A 21,859-nucleotide genomic window follows, 5' to 3' on the forward strand; every position below is an offset into this window, starting at 1 on the left:
GACAGTTTATCGTGGAAGTGGATGCCTCAAGCACTGGGGTCGGAGCTGTATTAAGCCAAAGAGTTGAGGATGATCGTGTTCACCCATGTGCCTTCTTCTCAAGGACTCTGTCACAGGCTGAGCGGAATTACGACGTGGGAAACAGAGAGTTGCTGGCCGTCAAGTTGGCATTGACAGAGTGGAGACATTGGCTGGAGGAGACTAAGGAGCCATTTATGGTGTGGACTGACCATAAGAACTTGGAGTACCTGAAATCAGCAAAACAACTGAACCCCAGGCAGGCAAGGTGGGCTCTGTTTTTTGGTTGTCTGTGTCCCGAGTTGAGGTGGAAAGGGAGGTCCAGGAGGCCATTAGGGATCTGCCTATCCCACCATCATGCCCACCGGACCGCTGTTTTGTTCCTGAACGCCTTGTGCCAAAGGTACTGGAGTCTTGTCATTGCTCTCGTCTCGTTTGTCATCCTGGAATCAGCAGAACGATTCAGACAGTTCAAACTCAGTTTTGGTGGCCATCGCTGGTTAAGGATGTCAAAGACTTTGTTTCTGCATGCACTCAATGTTGCCAGGCCAAGTCTTCTCGTCGCCCCCCTGCAGGGTTGTTGCACCCATTGCCCATTCCCCCTCGCCCATGGTCATACATTGCTATGGACTTTGTAACAGGTTTACCGGTGTCAAATGGTCACTCTGTTCTACTGACCATAATTGACAGATTTTCTAAGATGGTTCATCTGGTGCCCCTGGAGAAGCTCCCGTCTGCGAAGGAGATGGGTGAGATACTGACCAAAGACGTTTTCAGGCTACATGGAATTCTTATTGACATTGTTTCTGATAGAGGACCTCAGTTTGTGTCACGTTTTTGGAAGGAGTTCTGTTCCTTGTTAGGAATTTCTATCAGTCTCTCTTCAGGTTTTCATCTTCAGTCTGATGGTCAAACTGAGAGGGCAAACCAAGAAGTGGAAACCAAACTGCGCATCTTATGTGAGTCAGACTTGACCAAGTGGTCACAAAATTTGACCTGGGTTGAATATGCCATGAACTCTATGCAATCAAGTGCCACTGGTTTGTCCCCTTTTCATGTCGTGTTTGGTTTCCAGCCACCCATGTTTTCGGTTCAGGAGAGAGAGGCTAATGTTCCGTCCGCCCAAGTGGCTGCCCTAAGGTGCCAAAGAATATGAAGAAAGGCCAGGAGGTCGATGATCAGAATGTCACTGGTTCAGTCAAGAACGGCCAACCGGAGACGGACCCCTGCTCCTAAGTACCAGGTGGGGCAGAAAGTGTGGCTCTCCGCCAAGGACCTTCCATTAAGGGAAGAATCCCGGAAATTGGCGCTCCGATTTGTTGGACCTTTCCCAATTTCCAAGATCATCAACCCTGTAGCTGTACGGCTGAGATTACCCAATTCCATGAGGATTCACCCCACGTTCCACGTTTCTCAGTTCAAGCCCTTCGTGGAGCCCCGAGAAAGGCTAATGTTCCGTCCGCCCAAGCGGCTGCCCTAAGGTACCAAAGAATATGGAGAAAGGCCAGGAGGTCGATGATCAGAATGTCACTGGTTCAGTCAAGAACAGCCAACTGGAGATGGACCCCTGCCCCTAAGTACCAGGTGGGGCAGAAAGTTTGGCTCTCCGCCCCGACTTGGTGATTCCCGGAAGCTGTGTGGAACCTTTAAACCTTTAAAATTTTCAGGACTGTGTCTGGCTGAATCTTGGGTCCGCCTGTTTCTGATTCGTAATAAATACTAATCACAAACCTAACATTACAGTATTTTTAAAGAAAGTTAAGAAGCGGTGATGTCATGGATAGAGATTCCATAAACATTTGCATGTACACATAACGCCATGATAAATTATCCTCATAAATACACAATTCTGTTTACATTACCCTATTCATTCTTTGCAAAACATATACCTCAATGATTGTTTGTCTTTCCCTTACCCCTACTGCAACACCGCAGCACATTTATCCTCTGAAATGTGATTATTTGCAGTACAGGGCTTTAAATGTCTCTCCAAATGGGAGGCAAGACCTACATAATGATTATGTAAACAAACTTAAGTCTCCACAATAGGAGTAACGCACCAACACACACACAAGGACTAACCCTTAATTCCCCCAAATATAGCTTACTTTTGCTTTCCCCTAAATCCATTTTGCTTTTCATCTCAAGCCAAGCATCATCTTAGCAACCAGGGGGTCTGTTTTCAGTTACTTTATGCACCGTGTTTATATATGACTGTTTGTGTGCACGTGCACATGTGCTCGTTACTCCTTGGGGGGGTTTTCACAGTCATAAGCCTTTTGCCTTCACACCATGAGGCAGAACTCCTGAATATTTATGCCCAACTACAGTAGGTTTATCAATAACTAAACAGTATTTCTATCACAGAGAAGGCGAATGAAAGAGATGAAGAGCTGGAGGTCGAAACAATAAACAGACGGACAGGAAAAGAGCGGAACTATAAGGTTAAAGGTTTCCCATCATATGTGAATTCTTATCTGCAAGAGGGAGGGTTGAAGATGCAGATTTAAATCTAAATAAGAAGAGAGGAATTATGAATGAAGATAAAGTTAAAAATAAGGCAGAAAATGGATTAGGTAATGTGTTGGAATTTATTAAACCATATAATTGACAGAATTGTAATAAAGCTCATTTTAATGAATGTTTAATGAACATGCAGTTATATGCAAATAATTGTGCTGACAACCAGGGACTCTGATCATATAGACTAAGGTAGGTTTGTAAGCTTAATTTCCCATATAGTTTCTAATTCTCCTTGTTTTCTCTCTGTGCTCAAACAGTGCCTTACAAAAGAATGAATGTTCTTTGAACAGTCCAAAGACATGCCTGTTAGGTTAATTGGTCAATCTAAATTGCCACTTAGGTGTATGAATGAGTGTGTGCATGGTTGTATGTGTGTTGCCCTGCGATGGACTGGCAACCTGTCCAGGGTGTACCCCGCCTTTCGCCCATAGACTGCTGGAGATAGGCACCAGCTCCCCCATGACCCACTATGGAATAAGCAGTAGAAAATGACTGACTGACTGAACTTCTTTACATTCGGCCGCCACCACAATAGTCAAAAGTAGTGCATAATCGTCAGGGGGACTTAAATAACGACTAGAGGTACCACTAAATACACTCCTGTGCAACCAGTTGCCTTTAAGAGTCTCAGATTTAGAAACTATAGTCCACATACACTTACCGGCCACTTTATTAGGTACACCTGTCAAACTGCTTGTTAACACAAATTTCTAATCAGCCAATCACATGGCAGCAACTCAATGCATTCAGGCATGTAGACGTGGTCAAGACGATCTGCTGCAGTTCAAACCGAGGATCAGAATGGGGAAGAAAGGTGATTTAAGTGACTTTGAACGTGGCATGGTTGTTGGTGCCAGACGGGCTGGTCTGAGTATTTCAGAAACCGCTGATCTACTGGGATTTTCACGCATTACCATCTCTAGGGTTTACAGAGAATGGTCCAAAAAAGAGAAAATATCCAGTGAGCAGCAGTTTTGTGGGTGCAAATGCCTTGTTGATGCCAGAGGTCAGAGGAGAATTGCCAGACTGGTTCGAGTTGATAGAAAGGCAGAAGTAACTCAAATAACCACTCATTACAACCAAGGCATGCAGAAGAGCATATCTGAATGCACAAGACGTCGAACCTTGAGGTGGATGGGCTACAAGAGCAGAAGACCACACCGGGTGCCACTCCTTTTAGCTAAAAACAGGAAACTGAGGCTCCAATTACACAGGCTCACCAAAATTGGACAATAGAAGATTGGAAAAACGTTACCTGGTCTGATGAGTCTCGATTTCTGCTGCGACATTCGGATGGTAGGGTCAGAATTTGGCGTCAAAAACATGAAAGCATGGATCCATCCTGCCTTGTATCAACAGTTCAGGCTGGTGGTGGTGGTGTAATGATGTGGGGGATATTTTCTTGGCACACTCTGGGCCCCTTAGTACCAATTGAGCATCGTGTCAACGCCACAGCCTACCTGAGTATTGTTGCTGACCATGTCCATCCCTTTATGACCACAGTCTATACATCTTCTGATGGTTACTTCCAACAGGATAACGCGCCATGTCATAAAGCACGAATCATCTCAGACTGGTTTCTTGAACATGACAATGAGTTCACTGTACTGAAATGGCCTCCACAGTCACCAGATCTCAATCCATAGAGCACCTTTGGGATGTGGTGGAACGGGAGATTCGCATCATGGATGTGCAGCCAACAACTCCGAAGCATCTGTGTGATCCTATCATGTCAATATGGACCAAACTCTCTGAGGAATGTTTCCAGTACCTTGTTGAATCTATGCCACCAAGGATTAATGCAGTTCTGAAGGCAAAAGGGTCTAACCCGGTACTAGCCACCTAATAAAGTGGCGGGTGATTGTATGTGTTATCAAATCTCAATATGAACCCAGCTAGGGTTGAATACGCCATGAACTCTATGCAATCAAGTGCCACTGGTTTGTCCCCTTTTCATGTTGTGTTTCAGCCACCCATGTTTTCAGTTCAGGAGAGAGAGGCTAATGTTCCGTCCGCCCAAGTGGCTGCCCCAAGGTGCCAAAGAATATGGAGAAAGGCCAGGAGGTCGATGATCAGAATGTCACTGGTTCAGTCAAGAACGGCCAACCGGAGACGGACCCCTGCCCCTAAGTACCAGGTGGGGCAGAAAGTTTGGCTCTCCGCCAAGGACCTACCATTAAGGGTAGAATCCCGGAAATTGGCACCACAATTTGTTGGACCTTTCCCAATTTCCAAGATCATCAACCCTGTAGATGTACGGCTGAGATGACCCAATTCCATGAGGATTCACCCCACGTTCCACGTTTCTCAGTTCAAGCCCTTCGTGGAGCCCCGAGAGAGGCTAATGTTCTGTCCTCCCAAGCGGCTGCCCTAAGGTACCAAAGAATATGGAGAAAGGCCAGGAGGTCGATGATCAGAATGTCACTGGTTCAGTCAAGAACGACCAACTGGAGATGGACTCCTGCCCCTAAGTACCAGGTGGGCCAAAAAGTTTGGCTCTCCGTCCCGACTTGGTGATTCCCGGAAGCTGTGTGGAGTTTTACCTGAGTGACGTTTTCCTGTGGCTGAATAAACCTTTTAAATTTAATTATTCTACAATGATCTCAGAGGTTTGTTGGAGAACATTAGTGACCAGACAGCATCATGAAGACCAAAGGAAATAGCCGACAGGTCAGGGAGACAGTTGTGGAGAAGAATAAAGCAGGGTTAGCTTAAACATAAGCCCTTTTCAGTCCACCGTCCAAAGACGGAAAGAGTGTTTTGCAACTTCACTCCACTAAGACATGGCTGTCCACCTAAGCTTAATGATCATTAATCATAGAAGTGGCTCATAGTATCAATGGAAGATCTCCACGGCTCAGGTGGGAGAAACTATTGACAGGACAACTACATGTTGTGCACACCACACATCTGGCCTTCATGCAAAAGTGGCAAAATGGAGATGATTGTAGATTTTAAGAGAAACAGGAATAGGTCAATCAATATTTCCATCATGGGAGAAGAAGTGGAGGTGGGGGAAGAGTATAAAAACATCAGTGTTCATCTGGACAACTGGACTGGAGTGGAGATGCAACTGTGAAGGGACAGAGCAGACCTTACTTCTTGAGGAAGCTTAGGTCCTTTGGTGTTTGCAGCAAGATGCTGCATATCTTCTATAAGTCTGTTGTGGAAAGTATGATCTCTTCTGGCATCATCTGCTGGGGTAGCAGCATCAGAGCCAGGGACCTAAAAAAGAAGGCTGGCTCTGTTCTGGGGACTCCTCTGGAACGTCTGGAGATAATTGTGCAAAGAAGGATTCTTCATAAAATGAAGAACATTATGGAGAACCCTGTGCATCCTCTTCATGTAAAAACAAAAGTGGGCAAAAGTGTCTCCAGCTGTGTAAAAGACTTGCAGCTATAATTGCAGCAAAAGGTGTTTCTACACAGCATTAACTCAAAGGGGTGGAATACCAGTGCAGGCAACACTGTGTCACTTTCAGGTCACAATTATGCACTTATGTTTTTTTGTTTTGGCATCTTAATAAAATACACTGAAGTTTGTGATTGTCATGGAGTATTCAATATATGGCATGACAGAAGATGTTTAGGAGATTCTGTAGTGCCTTAACAAAGATATAGTATGAGGATTATTGTTCCTACATCAGCAGGGTAGAGTTTAGATCGATTGGCAAATTTCTTTTCTTCGTATGTTGCTGCGTTTATGTGAGTGTGGGTGTTTGATGTTCTGAGACGCTGATGATGCCTTTGTCGTCTTTTAAACCCTCTTTTGCTTTGAATATGAAATCAGAATAGTTTCTCTGCACAACTAACTATCTTGCAGGGATTTAAGAATAAATATGCATCTACATAATATACCTAGCTGATTGTAAAAGCCCTTTATCCTTCTACAGTAATGCCCATCTACTTATCCACTCCTCAAAAAAATAAAGGGAACACTCAAATAACACATCCTAGATTTGAATAAATGAAATATTCTCATTGAATACTTTGTTCTATACAAAGTTGAATGTGCTGACAACAAAATCACACATAAATCATCAATGGAAATCAAATGTATTAACCAATGGAGGCCTGGATTTGGAGTCACACACAAAATTAAAGTGGAAAAACACACTACAGGCTGATCCAACTTTGATGTAATATCCTTAAAACAAGTCAAAATGAGGCTCAGTATTGTGTGTGGCTTCCACGTGCCTGTATGACCTCCCTACAACACCTGGGCATGCTCCTGATGAGACGGCGCGTGGTTTCCTGAGAGATCTCCTCCCAGACCTGGACTAAAGCATCCGCCAACTCCTGGACAGTCTGTGGTGCAACGTGACATTGGTGAATGGAGCGAGACATGATGTCCCAGATGTGCTCAATCAGATTCAGGTCTGGGGAACGGGCGGGCCAGTCCATAGCTTCAATGTCTTCATCTTGCAGGAACTGCTGACACATTCCAGCCACATGAGGTCTAGCATTGTCCTGCATTAGGAGGAACCCACGGCCAACCGCACCAGCATATGGTCTCACAAGGGATCTGAGGATCTCATCTCGGTACCTAATGGCAGTCAGGCTACCTCTTTGTGGCCCTCCAAAGAAATGCCACCCCACACCATTACTGACCCATTGCCAAACCGGTCATGCTGAAGGATGTTGCAGGCAGCAGATCGCTCTCCATGGTGTCTCCAGACTCTGTCACGTCTGTCACATGTGCTCAGTGTGAACCTGCTTTCATCTGTGAAGAGCACAGGGCGCCAGTGGCAAATTTGCCAATCCTGGTGTTCTCTGGCAAATGCCAAGCATCCTGCATGGTGTTGGGCTGTGAGCACAACCCCCATTTGTGGACGTCGGGCCCTCATACCATCCTCATGGAGTCAGTTTCTAACCATTTGTGCAGACACATGCACATTTGTGGCCTGCTGGAGATCATTTTGCAGGGCTCTGGCAGTGCTCCTCCTGTTTCTCCTTGCACAAAGACGGAGGTAGCGGTCCTGCTGCTGGGTTGTCGCCCTCCTACGGCCTCCTCCACATCTCCTGGTGTACCGGCCTGTCTCCTGGTAGTGCCTCCAGGCTCTGGACACTACGCTGACAGACTCAGCAAACCTTCTTGCCACAGCTCGTATTGATGTGCCATCCTGGATGAGTTGCACTACCTGAGCCACTTGTGTGGGTTGTAGAGTCCGTCTCATGCTACCACGAGTGTGAAAGCACCACCAACATTCAAAAGTGACCAAAACATCAGCCAGAAAGCATAGGCACTGAGAAGTGGTCTGTGGTCCCCACCTGCAGAACCACTCCTTTATTGAGTGTCTTGCTAATCGCCAAAGAGTTCCCCCTGTTGTGTATTCCATTTGCACAACAGCATGTGAAATTGATTGTCAATCAGTGTTGCTTCCTAAGTGGACAGTTTGATTTAACAGAAGTTTATTTACTTGGAGTTATTTTGTGTTGTTTAAGTGTTCCCTTTATTTTTTTGAGCAGTGTATATAATTTATCCCGATCCATATCTTCATTAAGCTGTTTGTAGAGTAAGGTTAGACTCCATTCTGGCTCCTGATTAATCTGCTGCAAGTTGTAAAAATTGAATCATACATCAGCTTTATGCTCTTTATCTGGGTCAGAGCAAACTGCAGCCCAGCCCCTGCATACCCCTCCATCTCTTTCTGTGGGATTTTGAAGTGTTCCCAGGCCAGATGGAATGTGTATTCCCTCCAGCAGGTCCTGGGGGTGCTTTCCATTTGGTTAATATGATGGGTTTTTTTTATCCTTCCTCACTTACATTTTCTTCCTTTAGTCTTAGCTCCTCTCTAAGGAGAGCTAAGAGGTGTGAGCATGGAGGCAGCAATAAACCATGACTCACAGCATCTCAGCAGCTAAACGTGTGGAAATTAAAGTCATCAACAATGCAAGAGGGGCAATTTAGTTCAAGTTATTTAAAATATGAAAAGAGTTTGTTCAAGAAACCACATCCGAGAAAGACAGATTTTAGCCAAATGACACAAATATCATAACTGCATTTCTGACGCTTATATTTGTGACATGCTTGTATGCATTAGTGCTGTTTTTACAATTAGAAGCGAATAAAAAAAAAACAAGTGTCACAGTGCTCTTATCTCTGCTGTATCTACCACCCAAAATCTCAGTTTAATCCATTACATTTGGTAGTTAGGGCATGAGCCTTCACCTAATATTACTACTTTTAATGCCAACCCGAAGATGACATGGTCAACTTTAAGGTGACAAGAGAGGCATACATTATCAACATCATCAAAAGCTGAAAATCACCTGTGCTGCCTGTGCACACAGGCCAACCATTGAGCTCCCCTTGAGGGAAAATGTTCCTCAGTTCTGCATGAAATATGTAAATTTTGTCACTGAAGAACACAGTGTAAATCTTCATCCTGAAGGCAAAAAGTGGAAGTACAGATAGGGAAAGGGGTGAATTGGCCAAGAGATTTGGATTTGGGAATGACATAACACTGAACTTAACGGGGTTTTAAGAGTTAATCAGTAAATCAAATCAGCAGGATTTGACCTTGGTATACTCAAGGATCATGAAGAGCAGAGTTGATGACAGACTGTAAATCAGAGAGCAGTTCCTGTAAAGCAGAGTTTTACTAGACAGCATGCCTTCGCAGAAAATAGAAAAGTTTGGGATACTTCTTGATAGCCTCTTACAGGTTTTGAGGTTCTTCAGACTTTATTTTGAAGACCTCACGGATCCTGAAGAAGCTGAGTTTTAATCATCTACACCAAAGAGTGTTGTTGTGAGGAAGACCCAGGAGCACTTAATCATGGTGCATTCATGGACGGCTTGTCACGAATAAGCTTGGAACCATACTGAAATTTCTTCTTCAACTATTGATGTTTATCTGTATTTACATTAAAATGAACTGACGTTGAGAATCCAGGCAGTGCTTTCTACAAAATCACCCTCTGTGAGCAAATGGATGTGTATTATTAAGTGAGCCGGTTTTCTCATTAGGAAGAGGAAAGTTTAAAAGATGTCAGTGCCAGGCAGCTAATTACTGTTTATATTTTGGTCACACAATAATCTGTGCCTGTAAGTAGATAAGTGTTAAACTGAGAGACAGAGATTAGAAAAATAAAACTACACTATGCATCTAACTGTGCAAGCACATTACAGTGAAGAGGCAAGGAAACAGCGGTTACCAGGTCTGTTTTGATTATGTTTTAAGAGTTGTTGTACTTTGTCTATTATATTTGTCAAAGAAGATTTCTCTCAGTTTATAAAGACTACTGGAAATTGCGCCACGCTGATACCAAATGTCTGTTTTATGCATATTTTTTATATTGTAATAATGAGTTAATATCATTATTAATATCGTTATTAAAATAGAATACATCAATCCACTGTGATTATTATTATTACCAGCAGTAGTAATAATAGTACGTAGTATAGAATTACATACACTGACTTGCATTTTTATATATTTTCTAGTGGTGAGAAAACCTTTAACCAGCAAATTTTGTTTGCATGTTTGATTTTGAAATTTTTTAAGATACTATGTTTTTTTTCTTTTTTATCCTTGAGCAAATAAATAAATAAAAAAGTATTAAAGGTCTTAGAAGAGGATATGTTGTAATCAGTTGATCGTAGATGGTAGAGAGAATCTACTAATATGAATGAGTGAATCTTAGGATGAATCATGAGAAATAAATAATTAAATTGTGTGTGAGAACAAACAAACAAAACAAAAACATCATACATGTTTAAAATAATAGAAAGTATATTGTGCGAAATTATCATTTTCCAAAAAACTAAGACATAAGCCCAAAAGGCCTATTTATGCCTTTCCTATAATAAAGAAATATAACCTAATAAAAAAATAAATGAATGTAACACAAGTTAAAACATTAAAATAAAAATGAACATCAAATAGGCAAACCAGACTGGAATCCAGAGTAATTACTCATTGCTTCTTTTGCACCAGCAGAAATGACTGATGCACAGGACATTTTAATTCAGCGCAGTGAAAGAAAAATGCCTGCAGGATATACATGAGCCTTGGATATCCACCTTTCTCTGTACACCCTCTAACAATTTATGCTTCACAAGCTTTAAGGTCGAAGGTTGAGAATAACAAAGAATATGTTAGCTGAATAACAAGAGTACTGCAAATGCTTCAGCTATTTTGCCCACCTAGAACTCCCTGTTTTAATATTCACTTTCAGACATGGATACTATGGGTGAGTTTCCTAAATAATGCCCCTCTGCTGCTGATTTCCTCTAACCTGCCCTACATTCCTTCTTTTTTCCACCACCAGGAGTTAAAGGGGCAGATGTCTCAGCTGCAACCACTCTTGTCAGTGGTGGAGCAGTACAGATTTGACCTGCAGACGCTGGCCACCTTACGAATGGAGCTGCTCAACCTATCGATCATCCTGACAGGCATTCAGGAGGAGGTTGGAGCATACGACTATGAGGAACTTCAACAAAGGGTGTTACTGCTGGAGACCAGGCTTCACAGCTGCATGAACAAACTTGGTACGTGTTAGAGGGGCAGAAAGAAAAAATCTTGCTGAGGCTGCCATTAAAAGAAATTCAATGGCCTGTACCTTTTAATTGGGGAGCAGAGTAATGCCAGTTAGGGTGGCTTTTTATTCAATGTTTGCCTGAATATTTTTTTATGTTTAATTTAAACTCAGAGAGTAAATAAAAGAGCAAAGAAGGGTGACTAAAACAAATGATCCAGGTGGCATAAGGAACAAATGTATGAATGTATAAAAAGTTGGATGTTTCAGTCTGTATCACATACATTTAGAGGTTTTCTTTAAATTTCCATGAACAGATCATGCAAACCACACAGAAAGGCCGTAGCTGACCAATATGCTTAATCCTAGAGCTAACATAATGTGCGGTGACACTGTAAATCACTGCTCTGCTGTGATGCCGTTTTTACTGCATCATAGCTTTATCCCATCTCTGTAAGGAGGTTATGACAGCATCATTAAATAAATAAAAAATGTAATTAGCAACAAAATTGGTTGCAGTGTTAAAAGAATGGTTTGACATTTGGGGATGTATGTTAATTTACTTTCTTGCCCTCCAGGCTGTGAAGTAGATGTGGAGTTACAACTAGCTGCATTGAGTTGTTTCCCCCTTTGTCCTGTATTTACTGAGCTCAGGTATGTCTGAAGGTTGTCTCTGCCTTCCTGTTTGTGCCAAGAGAGTCTGTTAGCTCCAGACACCAAACAAATAACGAGCTGTATTATGTACACTTATATTAAGTTACACACAGGTGGACTCCATCTACTTGGAAGGTACTTGGGACCACTGGATTTAATTTAGGGTTATCCGAGCAAAGGAGGCTGAATACAAATTAAAGATTTTAATTTGTAAAGCATTTTGTAAACCATGCTACGTTTGCCTTCTACCTCGGGATCTTGCACTTATTTGTGAAAGCTCATCACATAAAAATCCCACTGAAGCACCGAGTTTGTGGTTGTGAAAATGCTTAAGCAGAATCACTGGCTTTCCAAGACACGTTACATCAACACAGAAATGGAAGTTATTTAGGGATTTGGTTTGGAAAAGAAAAAAGTTTGGAGAAACTGGGCCTCTCAACAGAAAGCAGAAAAATACATTAAGCTGCAGCAGTGCTTTTAGATATTTATGTAGACGTTTCAGTCTTGCTTTCGCAGTCAAAGCCATTATAAGTGATGTGGATCCAAGCTGAAAGCGTTTCAAAATTCTCAGAGAAATTACAAACCCTTTTTTAACAGCCCCAGGTCAAATCTACAAAATGTGTTTTATACAAAACAGAGTTTGGTGTCATTTTAAGGTCATAGTTTTGTTTATCAACAGAATGCCAAGAGTGTGTGGAGCAGTAATCAAAGCAAAAGGTGGCTACTTTGAAGAACCTAGAATATAAGACATATTTTCAGTTATTTCACACTTTTTTGTTCAGTATATAATTCCACATGTGTTAATTCATAGTTTTGATGCCTTCAGTGTGAAGCTACAATATTCATAGTCATGAAAATAAAGACAACTCTTTGACTGAGAGGGTGTGTCCAAACATTTGGTCTGTACTGTGTATATATATATATTTTTTATTTTTTATTTTTATTTTTATTTTTTCACAAAAGGCCAATATATTAGTAGGTGATGAGTCCTTGTAAATTAACTGGAATCTTGTACTTCATTAAACTCTCAGTCCTTTTGCAAAACTTACAGTTAACATTTCCTGGGGTCTTTTAGGTTGTGGTCGCTTGACTGCAGTTAGCAACCCAATCACCGTGAGAGCCTCGGGGTCCCGCTTTGGCTCCTGGATGACTGATGCCATGATTCCCAGCTCCGACAGCAGGGTAGGTTTACAAAGCTTAAAGTTGGATTGTTACACGATAAATGGCTGTATAAGATTTTAGACCTAATGATCAAGACTTGGTTTCATAATTCAACTAAAAATAGATTTAGATTCATGTTTGGCATTCAGTTATGATGGATACAGGAAGGGTAGGTTTGGTTTTAAAAAGACGTATGGCAATCACTGAAAACATCTTTTTTCATTTCTAATGTTTTATGTCTCAGGCGATTATTAAAAATGACTTATTGCAGGTCATAAAATGTAATAAACACCCCAAACACTGACACACTAAAAACATTATTTAGTTCAGTAAAATATGCCAAAAGCCAAAGTATGGAGTGATAAACGGAATAATCCCAGTTATTAAATGGCTTTTGGAGACACCTTTAGCAGAAATAACTCAATTATTTTCCTTTTAATCAAAATCATAGTGAATCACTTTATTTGGCCTGAAGGTCATTTAGTGACTGCCAAAGCAGCAACCAGAGGGCCCGCTCTTGGACACCACACTGATGGAAGCTGACAGGCTGAATAAGGAGGCATTTAGGGCTTGGGTGTCTCTGGAAACCCTGAAACAGAAAGGTACCAGGTGGTGAGAAGGACTGCAGCTTCTTTGGATATGGAGACAAAAACCTGAGTATTTATATAATTCACAGAGCCTATAGAGAAATATTTTTGATTTGTATCAAGGAGATTATGGACCTAGTAAGGGAAAACAGGGACCATTGAAGGGTGTATTTGGTGTGGGAGGTGGATTGCAGTACAGCTATCTGGGTCTTGTAAAACCAAAGTAAAGGTTATGTCTGCATTCTTGGCACAAAGCGAAGCTTTTTCTCTCACTCATTATATTTAGAAAGCAGAAATATGTTTTTATAATCCTAACTGACCTTATATCAAAGTGTTGTCAGATTTGTGTCATACAGTAAGAAAAAAATGGTTATGTGGCTTTTTTATTTATGTAAATATCTGGTTTCAGCTGTATATCCCTCCTTGCCTGGGTACTCATTGGGAGTTGGAGACTGTCACTCAGGTTAGGGATGTCTGGATTACCTTCATTGACCTGAACCCAAGGTTTTATTGACACAAAGGAACTATAGTTATCGATGAAAGAAAAGATAATTGGTGATCTTAAAATTACATGAAGTAGAGACAATGGATGACCTGGAAGGACTTTTCAGGTCATCCATTGTCTTTTGAGGTCAGGTCAGGTTTAAACTTTCAAGCAGTCAGTGCACAAACCAGCATGATTGTAAATAAAAAAAACCAACAAGGCTGGGTTGTGCACCTGCTCATGTGTTTGCGCAGCTTGACATTGTTCTTAATGTATTTTCTCTGTCTTATTTCCAACAAGACTTGGTTATGCACTCTCTTTCTTCACTCTCTACAAGCTTTATTCATTTCTGACGCATGCACACACAGACTCTGTCATTTTCTTCGAGATAGATCTGACCCACATACAGAAGAACACTCAGAACAACAACTGAATCAGTAAAAAGTGTTTTATTTACAAGAAGTGAAACTGGAACGTGAACGGTAGAATCGCCAACTGTATGAAAAGAGGGGGAAGAGAACTGATGAATACAAGAACTATAATGTTGCGGAATAAACGAGAAGTTACTATGATTAACAGTTGAACGGCTTACTAAGTGAGTGTAGTCAGGTCGCCAGGGGTAGAGGGAGTCGGGAACCAGGTGTGCGAAGCGGAGAAATCCAGATGGTTTTACTTGAGCTGTAGAGTGAGTTCTGGTGAGTTCAGGAGTTAATTCAATGTTCAAGTACTTGTGTTGGAGGGTGGACAGGGTACGCTTCTGCCTTGGTTCAGGAGATGGAGGATAACAAAAAGCTGCCAGCTTGGTACTTGGAAACGAAATCCAAACAAAAACCACCAAACATAGGTAATTTTGATTGTCCAGAAACTTCTGGAACCGAAGTCAAAGTTCAACGAAGAATGATCAGAAGGTTCAGGTTTCTGCCTGCGAAGGAACGTAAACAACCTCAGCTTAGAGACAAAGAACAAAGCATAGCTTAGATGTGGCTGAGCTTGTTACCACAGAAGGCAAACACTCTGGCATCGAAGTGCTGGCAGCCTCCTGCTTAAATACTCCTCCACTGCAATCAGCAGATCAGTCGCACCTGTCACCCAGCGCACCTGAGAAACTGAAAACAAATGTGCAGACAAAACACAAACACACACACTGAACCCAAAACCCCGACAGACACAACAGTAGAGTCTGTTCAGGGAGCGCATATTAAGCTAGTTGTCAAGGCGACTGTCTCCCTGTTGCCAGGTGTGATTTATATCGCCACACTGACCTGTGCAATTTAAGCTTTTCCAGTAATGGGAGGTGATTTTACACAGCATCGGTATTCCAGTTGTACGACCAGTTTAGTTCCAGTTCACTGGTCTTTCACACTCCTGATGTCTGTTTGAATCTTCTTTTCTCATCTTCGGTCTTGGTTATTGATAATTATAATGTATGTCCCCCATTCAGAGTGTGGGATTCTGGAAGCAAAACAAGCAGAGCTTAAGAAAATGCAGGATTTGCTTCTGGTGCTTGTTCTATAAATAACACAATAAGTATGGAAAGCTCTCAAGTTCTGCTATTAGCTTTATGGATCTTTTTTCTTAATAGTTATTTTTACCTTCCTGCTACAGTGTATGGATGGTGCATAACATCACATTTTCGTCTTTAAACATGAGTGTACCATCAGTATTGCATATATAGTTCTGCACTGGATTCGGGGGTTTAAGGTTATGGCTTATTGAATGAGGTAGGGTCAGAACTGACTTTACGGTTGCTTGGGTTACAAACCGGGAAATAATATTTTGGCGAAATAATGTACAGGGGTTGGACAATGAAACTGAAACACCTGGTTTTAGACCACAATAATTTATTAGTATGGTGTAGGGCCTCCTTTTGCGGCCAATACAGCATCAATTTGTCTTGGGAATGACATATACAAGTCCTGCACAGTGGTCAGAGGGATTTTAATCCATTCTTCTTGCAGGATAGTGGCCAGGTCACTACGTGATACTAGTGGAGGAAAACGTTTCCTGACTCGCTCCTCCAAAACACCCCAAAGTGGCTCAATAATATTTAGATCTGGTGGCTGTGCAGGCCATGGGAGATGTTCAACTTCACTTTCATGTTCATCAAACCAATCTTTCACTAGTCTTGCTGTGTGTATTGGTGCATTGTCATCCTGATACATGGCACCGCCTTCAGGATACAATGTTTGAACCATTGGATGCACATGGTCCTCAAGAATGGTTCAGTAGTCCTTGGCAGTGACGCGCCCATCTAGCACAAGTATTGGGCCAAGGGAATGCCATGATATGGCAGCCCAAACCATCACTGATCTACCCCCATGCTTCACTCTGGACATGCAACAGTCTGGGTGGTACGCTTCTTTGGGGCTTCTCCACCCTGTAACTCTCCCAGATGTGGGGAAAACAGTAAAGGTGGACTCATCAGAGAACAATACATGTTTCAAATTGTCCACAGCCCGAGATTTGCGCTCCTTGCACCATTGAAACCGACGTTTGGCATTGGCATGAGTGACCAAAGGTTTGGCTATAGCAACCCGGCCGTGTATATTGACCCTGTGGAGCTCCCGATGGACAGTTCTGGTGGAAACAGGAGAGTTGAGGTGCACATTTAATTCTGCTGTGATTTGGGCAGCCGTGGTTTTATGTTTTTTGGATACAATCCAGGTTAGCACCCGAACATCCCTTTCAGACAGCTTCCTCTTGCGTCCACAGTTAATCCTGTTGGATGTGATTCATCCTTCTTGGTGGTATGCTGACATTACCCTGGATACCGTGGCTCTTGATACATCACAAAGACTTGCTGTCTGGTCACAGATGCGCCAGCAAGACGTGCACCAACAATTTGTCCTCTTTTGAACTCTGGTATGTCACCCATAATGTTGTGTGCATTTCAATATTTTGAGCAAAACTGTGCTCTTACCCTGCTAATTGAACCTTCATACTCTGCTCTTACTGGTGCAATGTGCAATCAATGAAGACTGGCTACCAGACTGGTCCAATTTAGCCATGAAACCTCCCACACTAAAATGACAGGTGTTTCAGTTTCATTGTCTAACCCCTGTATTATTCTGTTCACTGGGTACGATTTAAAAACTGGTTATCTTGTGAAGTTTCCTCCAAAGCAAGTGTGAGGAAAAAAAAGAAAACTATTTGTCCTAAATTTTTGGTCCATGTTTACTCCAAACCCGATTTCACAATCAAACTACATTTGCCTGATGTATAAATATTATAGACTAAAAACTGTTGTTCTCCATACTCATTTTACTACTAAGACTCAGGTCACATTTTACCACAATGCTAGATTTGTTCACCAATATTTGTTCCTGACCCTTTGCTTGCCACATTAAGGCTACATAAATGACAGTATCTCATTTTTATTTGTCCAAAAGTGCTTGGAGTCCATTTTCAGTAGTATGTTTTTGGAGGATTGGCTTCTTCTTTGCTGAGTGGACTGTCACCCCATGTCAATACAGGAGTCATTGTTTTGTGAGTAATGGCTCTATTTTACCAGGTTTCAGCCAGCATCTTAACAAGGTATTTTCCCCAGCCATCATACTGTTTACATATTATGTATATCTCTGACAGGAAAAGTAACTAAAAAAATAAATAAAAGATATTCACTGTTTTTTGGCAAAATAAATACTTTTTTATCATCCTTACCGACCTAAAACAGGAACAGTTTAGTCTGATTTATTGTCAGACAATGAGAAATAAATGTCTTTTTCATTTGATTTGATCTCATTCATTTATTTATTTATAAAGAACCAACCAGATGGCCAAATGCTTAATGATAAAGTGTCTGGGTCTGAGTCTAGGTCACCCCAATATTTATGTTCAGTTCTTGAAACATTCAAGAGGAACTGGGTTGATCACCTCAGGGATATACCACATACACATAAACTCAATAAATCAGAAACCTATGGCAGTCCCAGATCATTAAGAGCTTTAAAAGCCAAAAATAAAAGCTTAAAACCTATTCTAAAATACACGGGCAACCAGTGGAGGGAGGGCATTTACAAGCAATTTACATACTGCATGTAAATATGTCGTTTCAACTGTATAGTCAAGTTAATAATGTAGGAATTTAAGTTTGAACTCTTCTTGAATTCTGGCTTGAAAAGGCAATTGCTGCATTTTTAAACTGTTTTCTGTCACTTTGTATTAAATTAAGGCAGTTGCATACAGTGCCGAGCAAGCTCTTTGGTGAAAGTGTTGCTGTCACAATCTGTTTTGCTGTAATCTTCCTGTCTTCTCGGAGAGGTTTTGCTGGTGGGCGTGGTGTGCGCTGACTGCACACCTGTATACAATCTAGAGCTGGAGCGTTTTTAAGGAGCTGCAGGACAAGCATTCTTCTCTTGATGCTCCACGTTGAGTGGTTGTGTGGATCACTACCCTGGATTCACTTCCTTCGCCTTCGGACAGAAACCCAGGACCTCATCTACCGGCTGCCTCTGCAAGCTCCAACTATCCTCCAGCCTGACCGCTCTCCAACTTTCTTTGGGAGCACACTTTCTGACCCTCTGGATCGATGGCCCACAGGTTGTGCCCAAGACCCTCCCCCGAGATCAACTACCTGGAGATTGCGAGCCTGAGAGTCTGGACTCTACGACCAGAGACTCCATCCTTTGAGAGAATTAAAGAGACAGTTTTCCTTGAGATAATTAAACTTTTGAAAGTTGCCAGTGTCCTAGAGTAATTCTCAGCTAATATGACAGTTGCTACAATGTTTGAATGCATGAAGGACTGATATCAACTTGCGTTGTCTATAAGGTCACTGAGCACAACAATTACTGTATTCTGAAAGGTTTCCGGCAATTTGAACGCAATTAGGGCAGATGTGATATCATTGCTGGACATGAACTCTAATCTCTGAGGCTAATAGACTGAAGCAATTTAAATGTTTGTGTTACATCTAATAAAATATAAAGGGTTGCAAAAAACATGCATGTGGATTAAATGATCTGTTTCTTGCGGTCAGATCAAGAGCAGTCTTTTAATATGTGGCCATGTCTTAGCTTCAAACCATAGATTGTTAAAATAAATTACAAAGAGTTTCCCCACTTATAGACCGTAAAGGTTATTTCTATTTTGAAAGTATGCAGAAGATCTCAGGAGAGATATGTGTTACATATAATCTTGTGAGGTAGTGGAAGAGTTTATAACTTTTGCCTTTCCAAGACAGAAATTTATTATTACTTAATTTTACAACAGTGAAAAAAAAGAAAACGTCACTATGAATTTAGTAAATCAATGTAGGACATGAATAACAACAGCCCATAGCCACACAACACACAGATTAAATAAAGAAACACCGCCATTACACTGCAAATAAAAGTCCCACAATTAAACGGTGTAGCTTGGGGAGTATAGTTGATGTACCTGGAGAGGGATGGCTGGACAGACACAGATGGAGGATAATCAACCAAAACTTGAAACAGGTGTTGAGACAATATGACAATATGAAACAAACAAAAGACAAGGACAGAAACGCTTACCTGAACAAAATGATGTCACATCAAGGAAAATTGTGTATAATTTTGTTTTCCTCTTCTTCTTGCTAAACATTTCCAGCACAAGAATTGGTGGTAGCGATCACTTAGTAATAAAAGCTGATGTTTATTACAATGTTATTAATAACTGGAGTCAGAAACTGATAAGGTAAGACAGTCATAACAAATAAAAGTCTCACACATAAAAACGATGATGTTAAATCTACTTCTGAGCATAACATGCTGGGCCAGCATCTGATTCTCATGGTATGATAACTTTGATTAATATGCCACAGCTTCACGGTATTCATACAAAAAAAAAAAAACAATACCATGTTTATTTATATAGCACCTAAAAAACACATGGTTGACAAATGTGCTGCACATTAGACAGAATAAATAATTTAAATCCTAAAAACAAAAACAGTCAATGTTAATCTCACACCAGGTTAAAAGCCAAGGAAGTGATGTGTCAGTGGATGTGTTTTCAAGAGAGGTTTAAACACATCAACTGAGGGAGTTTGTCATATTTGGAGAGGAAGCAAATTTTCAGAGGTTTGGAGTATAAACAGAAAACGCTCAATTGCCTCTTGATTTCCTCTGTGATTTACGAATCAGCAGCAGCATCTGGTCAGTTGACGTGAGGGAAAGAGATGGGGCACATGGGTGCATCAGGTTGGATAAATATGCTGCCAGAAGGCCTTTGAACTTTAAAACAAAGAAGAGAACTTTAAAATTGATGCTGAAATAAATAGGAAGCCAGTTCAATGAGGATAGCACCACCCATTTTGTAAGGTTGTTGTTCATGGTGTGAGTTGTGCTCACCAAACAGGAAGAGCAGCTGGGTAGTGTCTACTAGCACATTCGGTTTTACAGGCATGCATGGCTGAATATAACCACAGAGGGAATATTTGGTACATCGACAGCAAAATACCTACACGTAACCCCAAGATTCCCTGAGTATTCTCAAATCTGTATTTTCAACTCTGAAAATGATGCATAAATAATCAAAAGGTAAAACAAAGTTAAAGTGAAGAGAACGCAACTTTTGCCACCACTTCACAACATGAGTGCACAAGGTTTTTTATTGGAGAGAATTAGGCTGTTTTATTTGATGGAAGTGCAGTCAGTGATCAATACTAGATAAAAACAAGACTTAGATGACAAAAGATAAAAAAGTAGTTGGGTTGTGGTAGATATAGTTGCAGGAAACCAATGAGTCCTCTACTGTGCTTTCATGCGCTTAATGACCCAACATAATTTAATCTTTGATCCCCACAATTATCCTTCTCCATATCAAACACAACATATGCTGAACCGAATGTTTTGTTGGAGCATGCTTCTGCATTTCTAAAAAATATTGTGTTCCCAATATATAGCTATGTTCAAGAGTATTAACTCTTCACTGTTTTTGCTGGTATTTTAACTCTCATATCTAAACTTTTTAGGCTGAATCAGCTCTTTTACCATAAAACTGATATTTTGTGAGTGTTTTTCTTTTGCTGGTTACCTCTGTTGCGTACAATTTACGAGATTAATGAAAAGTAACAAAAGTAGGCTTTTTCTGTGTCAAGTTTGTCATTGTTCGGGCGCTTGACATACAGTTAAAACGACTCCCTTTGGCAATTTAAATGTCCAAGTTGTGTAAGAGGACTGCACCTTCTCTAGTGTCGTCTTCTGCTATTATTTGTTAAATACATTCATTTGTTCAGTTTAGTGGTATCTAATGTTTAAAGTGAGAACTACAGTGAGTGTAAAAGCTCTGAAGTGACAGCATAAAAGGCAACATTGCTCATGAAAGGAGCCAAATACAAAAGCAAAGTCTTGAAAGAAAGCTCATCATCTTGATATAATTAAGTATTTGCACCAATATATTTTTATTGTGTACAGAAGATAAAAGCAAAAAGAAAAGATTAGGCTTTTAAATTCAACTGCTTTACTGATTCATACTTCTTGGATCAATTTTCTATTAAAATATATATTTTTTCTGCCTTTGTATAAGCAGACAGTGAGTTATAAGCTGATTAAAAAAAAATCCACACTAATTGGTTTCTGGATTGGAAAACTATACAAAACAGTTATACAGGTCCTTCTCAAAATATTAGCATATTGTGATGAAGTTTATTATTTTCCATAATGTCATGATGAAAATTTAACATTCATATATTTTAGATTCATTGCACACTAACTGAAATATTTCAGGTCTTTTATTGTCTTGGCATACAGCTTGGCATACAGCTCACGAAAACCCAAAATTCCTATCTCACAAAATTAGCATATCATTAAAAGGGTCTCTAAACGAGCTATGAACCTAATCATCTGAATCAACGAGTTAACTCTGAGGAAGATTGTGGAGAAGGGCCGATTCCAGACCTTGGGGAACCTGCGGAAGCAGTGGACTGAGTCTGGAGTAGAAACATCCAGAGCCACCATGCACAGGCGTGTGCAGGAAATGGGCTA

The 21,859-nt window shown here is 41.0% G+C and overlaps 1 protein-coding gene across 1 annotated transcript in view; it reads left to right on the top strand.

The window, feature by feature from the left end:
- LOC124868506 (noelin-2-like) overlaps positions 1-21,859 on the top strand; it is a 61,147-nt gene that overhangs the window by 24,796 nt on the left and 14,492 nt on the right. Inside the window, exons 4-5 of the mRNA XM_047365880.1 lie at positions 10,818-11,037; positions 12,754-12,860. Of these exons, the coding sequence (XP_047221836.1) occupies positions 10,818-11,037; positions 12,754-12,860 (327 nt within the window). The remainder of the gene's footprint in view (positions 1-10,817; positions 11,038-12,753; positions 12,861-21,859) is intronic.

Source organism: Girardinichthys multiradiatus, chromosome 5 (assembly GCF_021462225.1).
Source record: "Girardinichthys multiradiatus isolate DD_20200921_A chromosome 5, DD_fGirMul_XY1, whole genome shotgun sequence".
Taxonomy (NCBI): Eukaryota; Metazoa; Chordata; class Actinopteri; order Cyprinodontiformes; family Goodeidae; genus Girardinichthys; species Girardinichthys multiradiatus.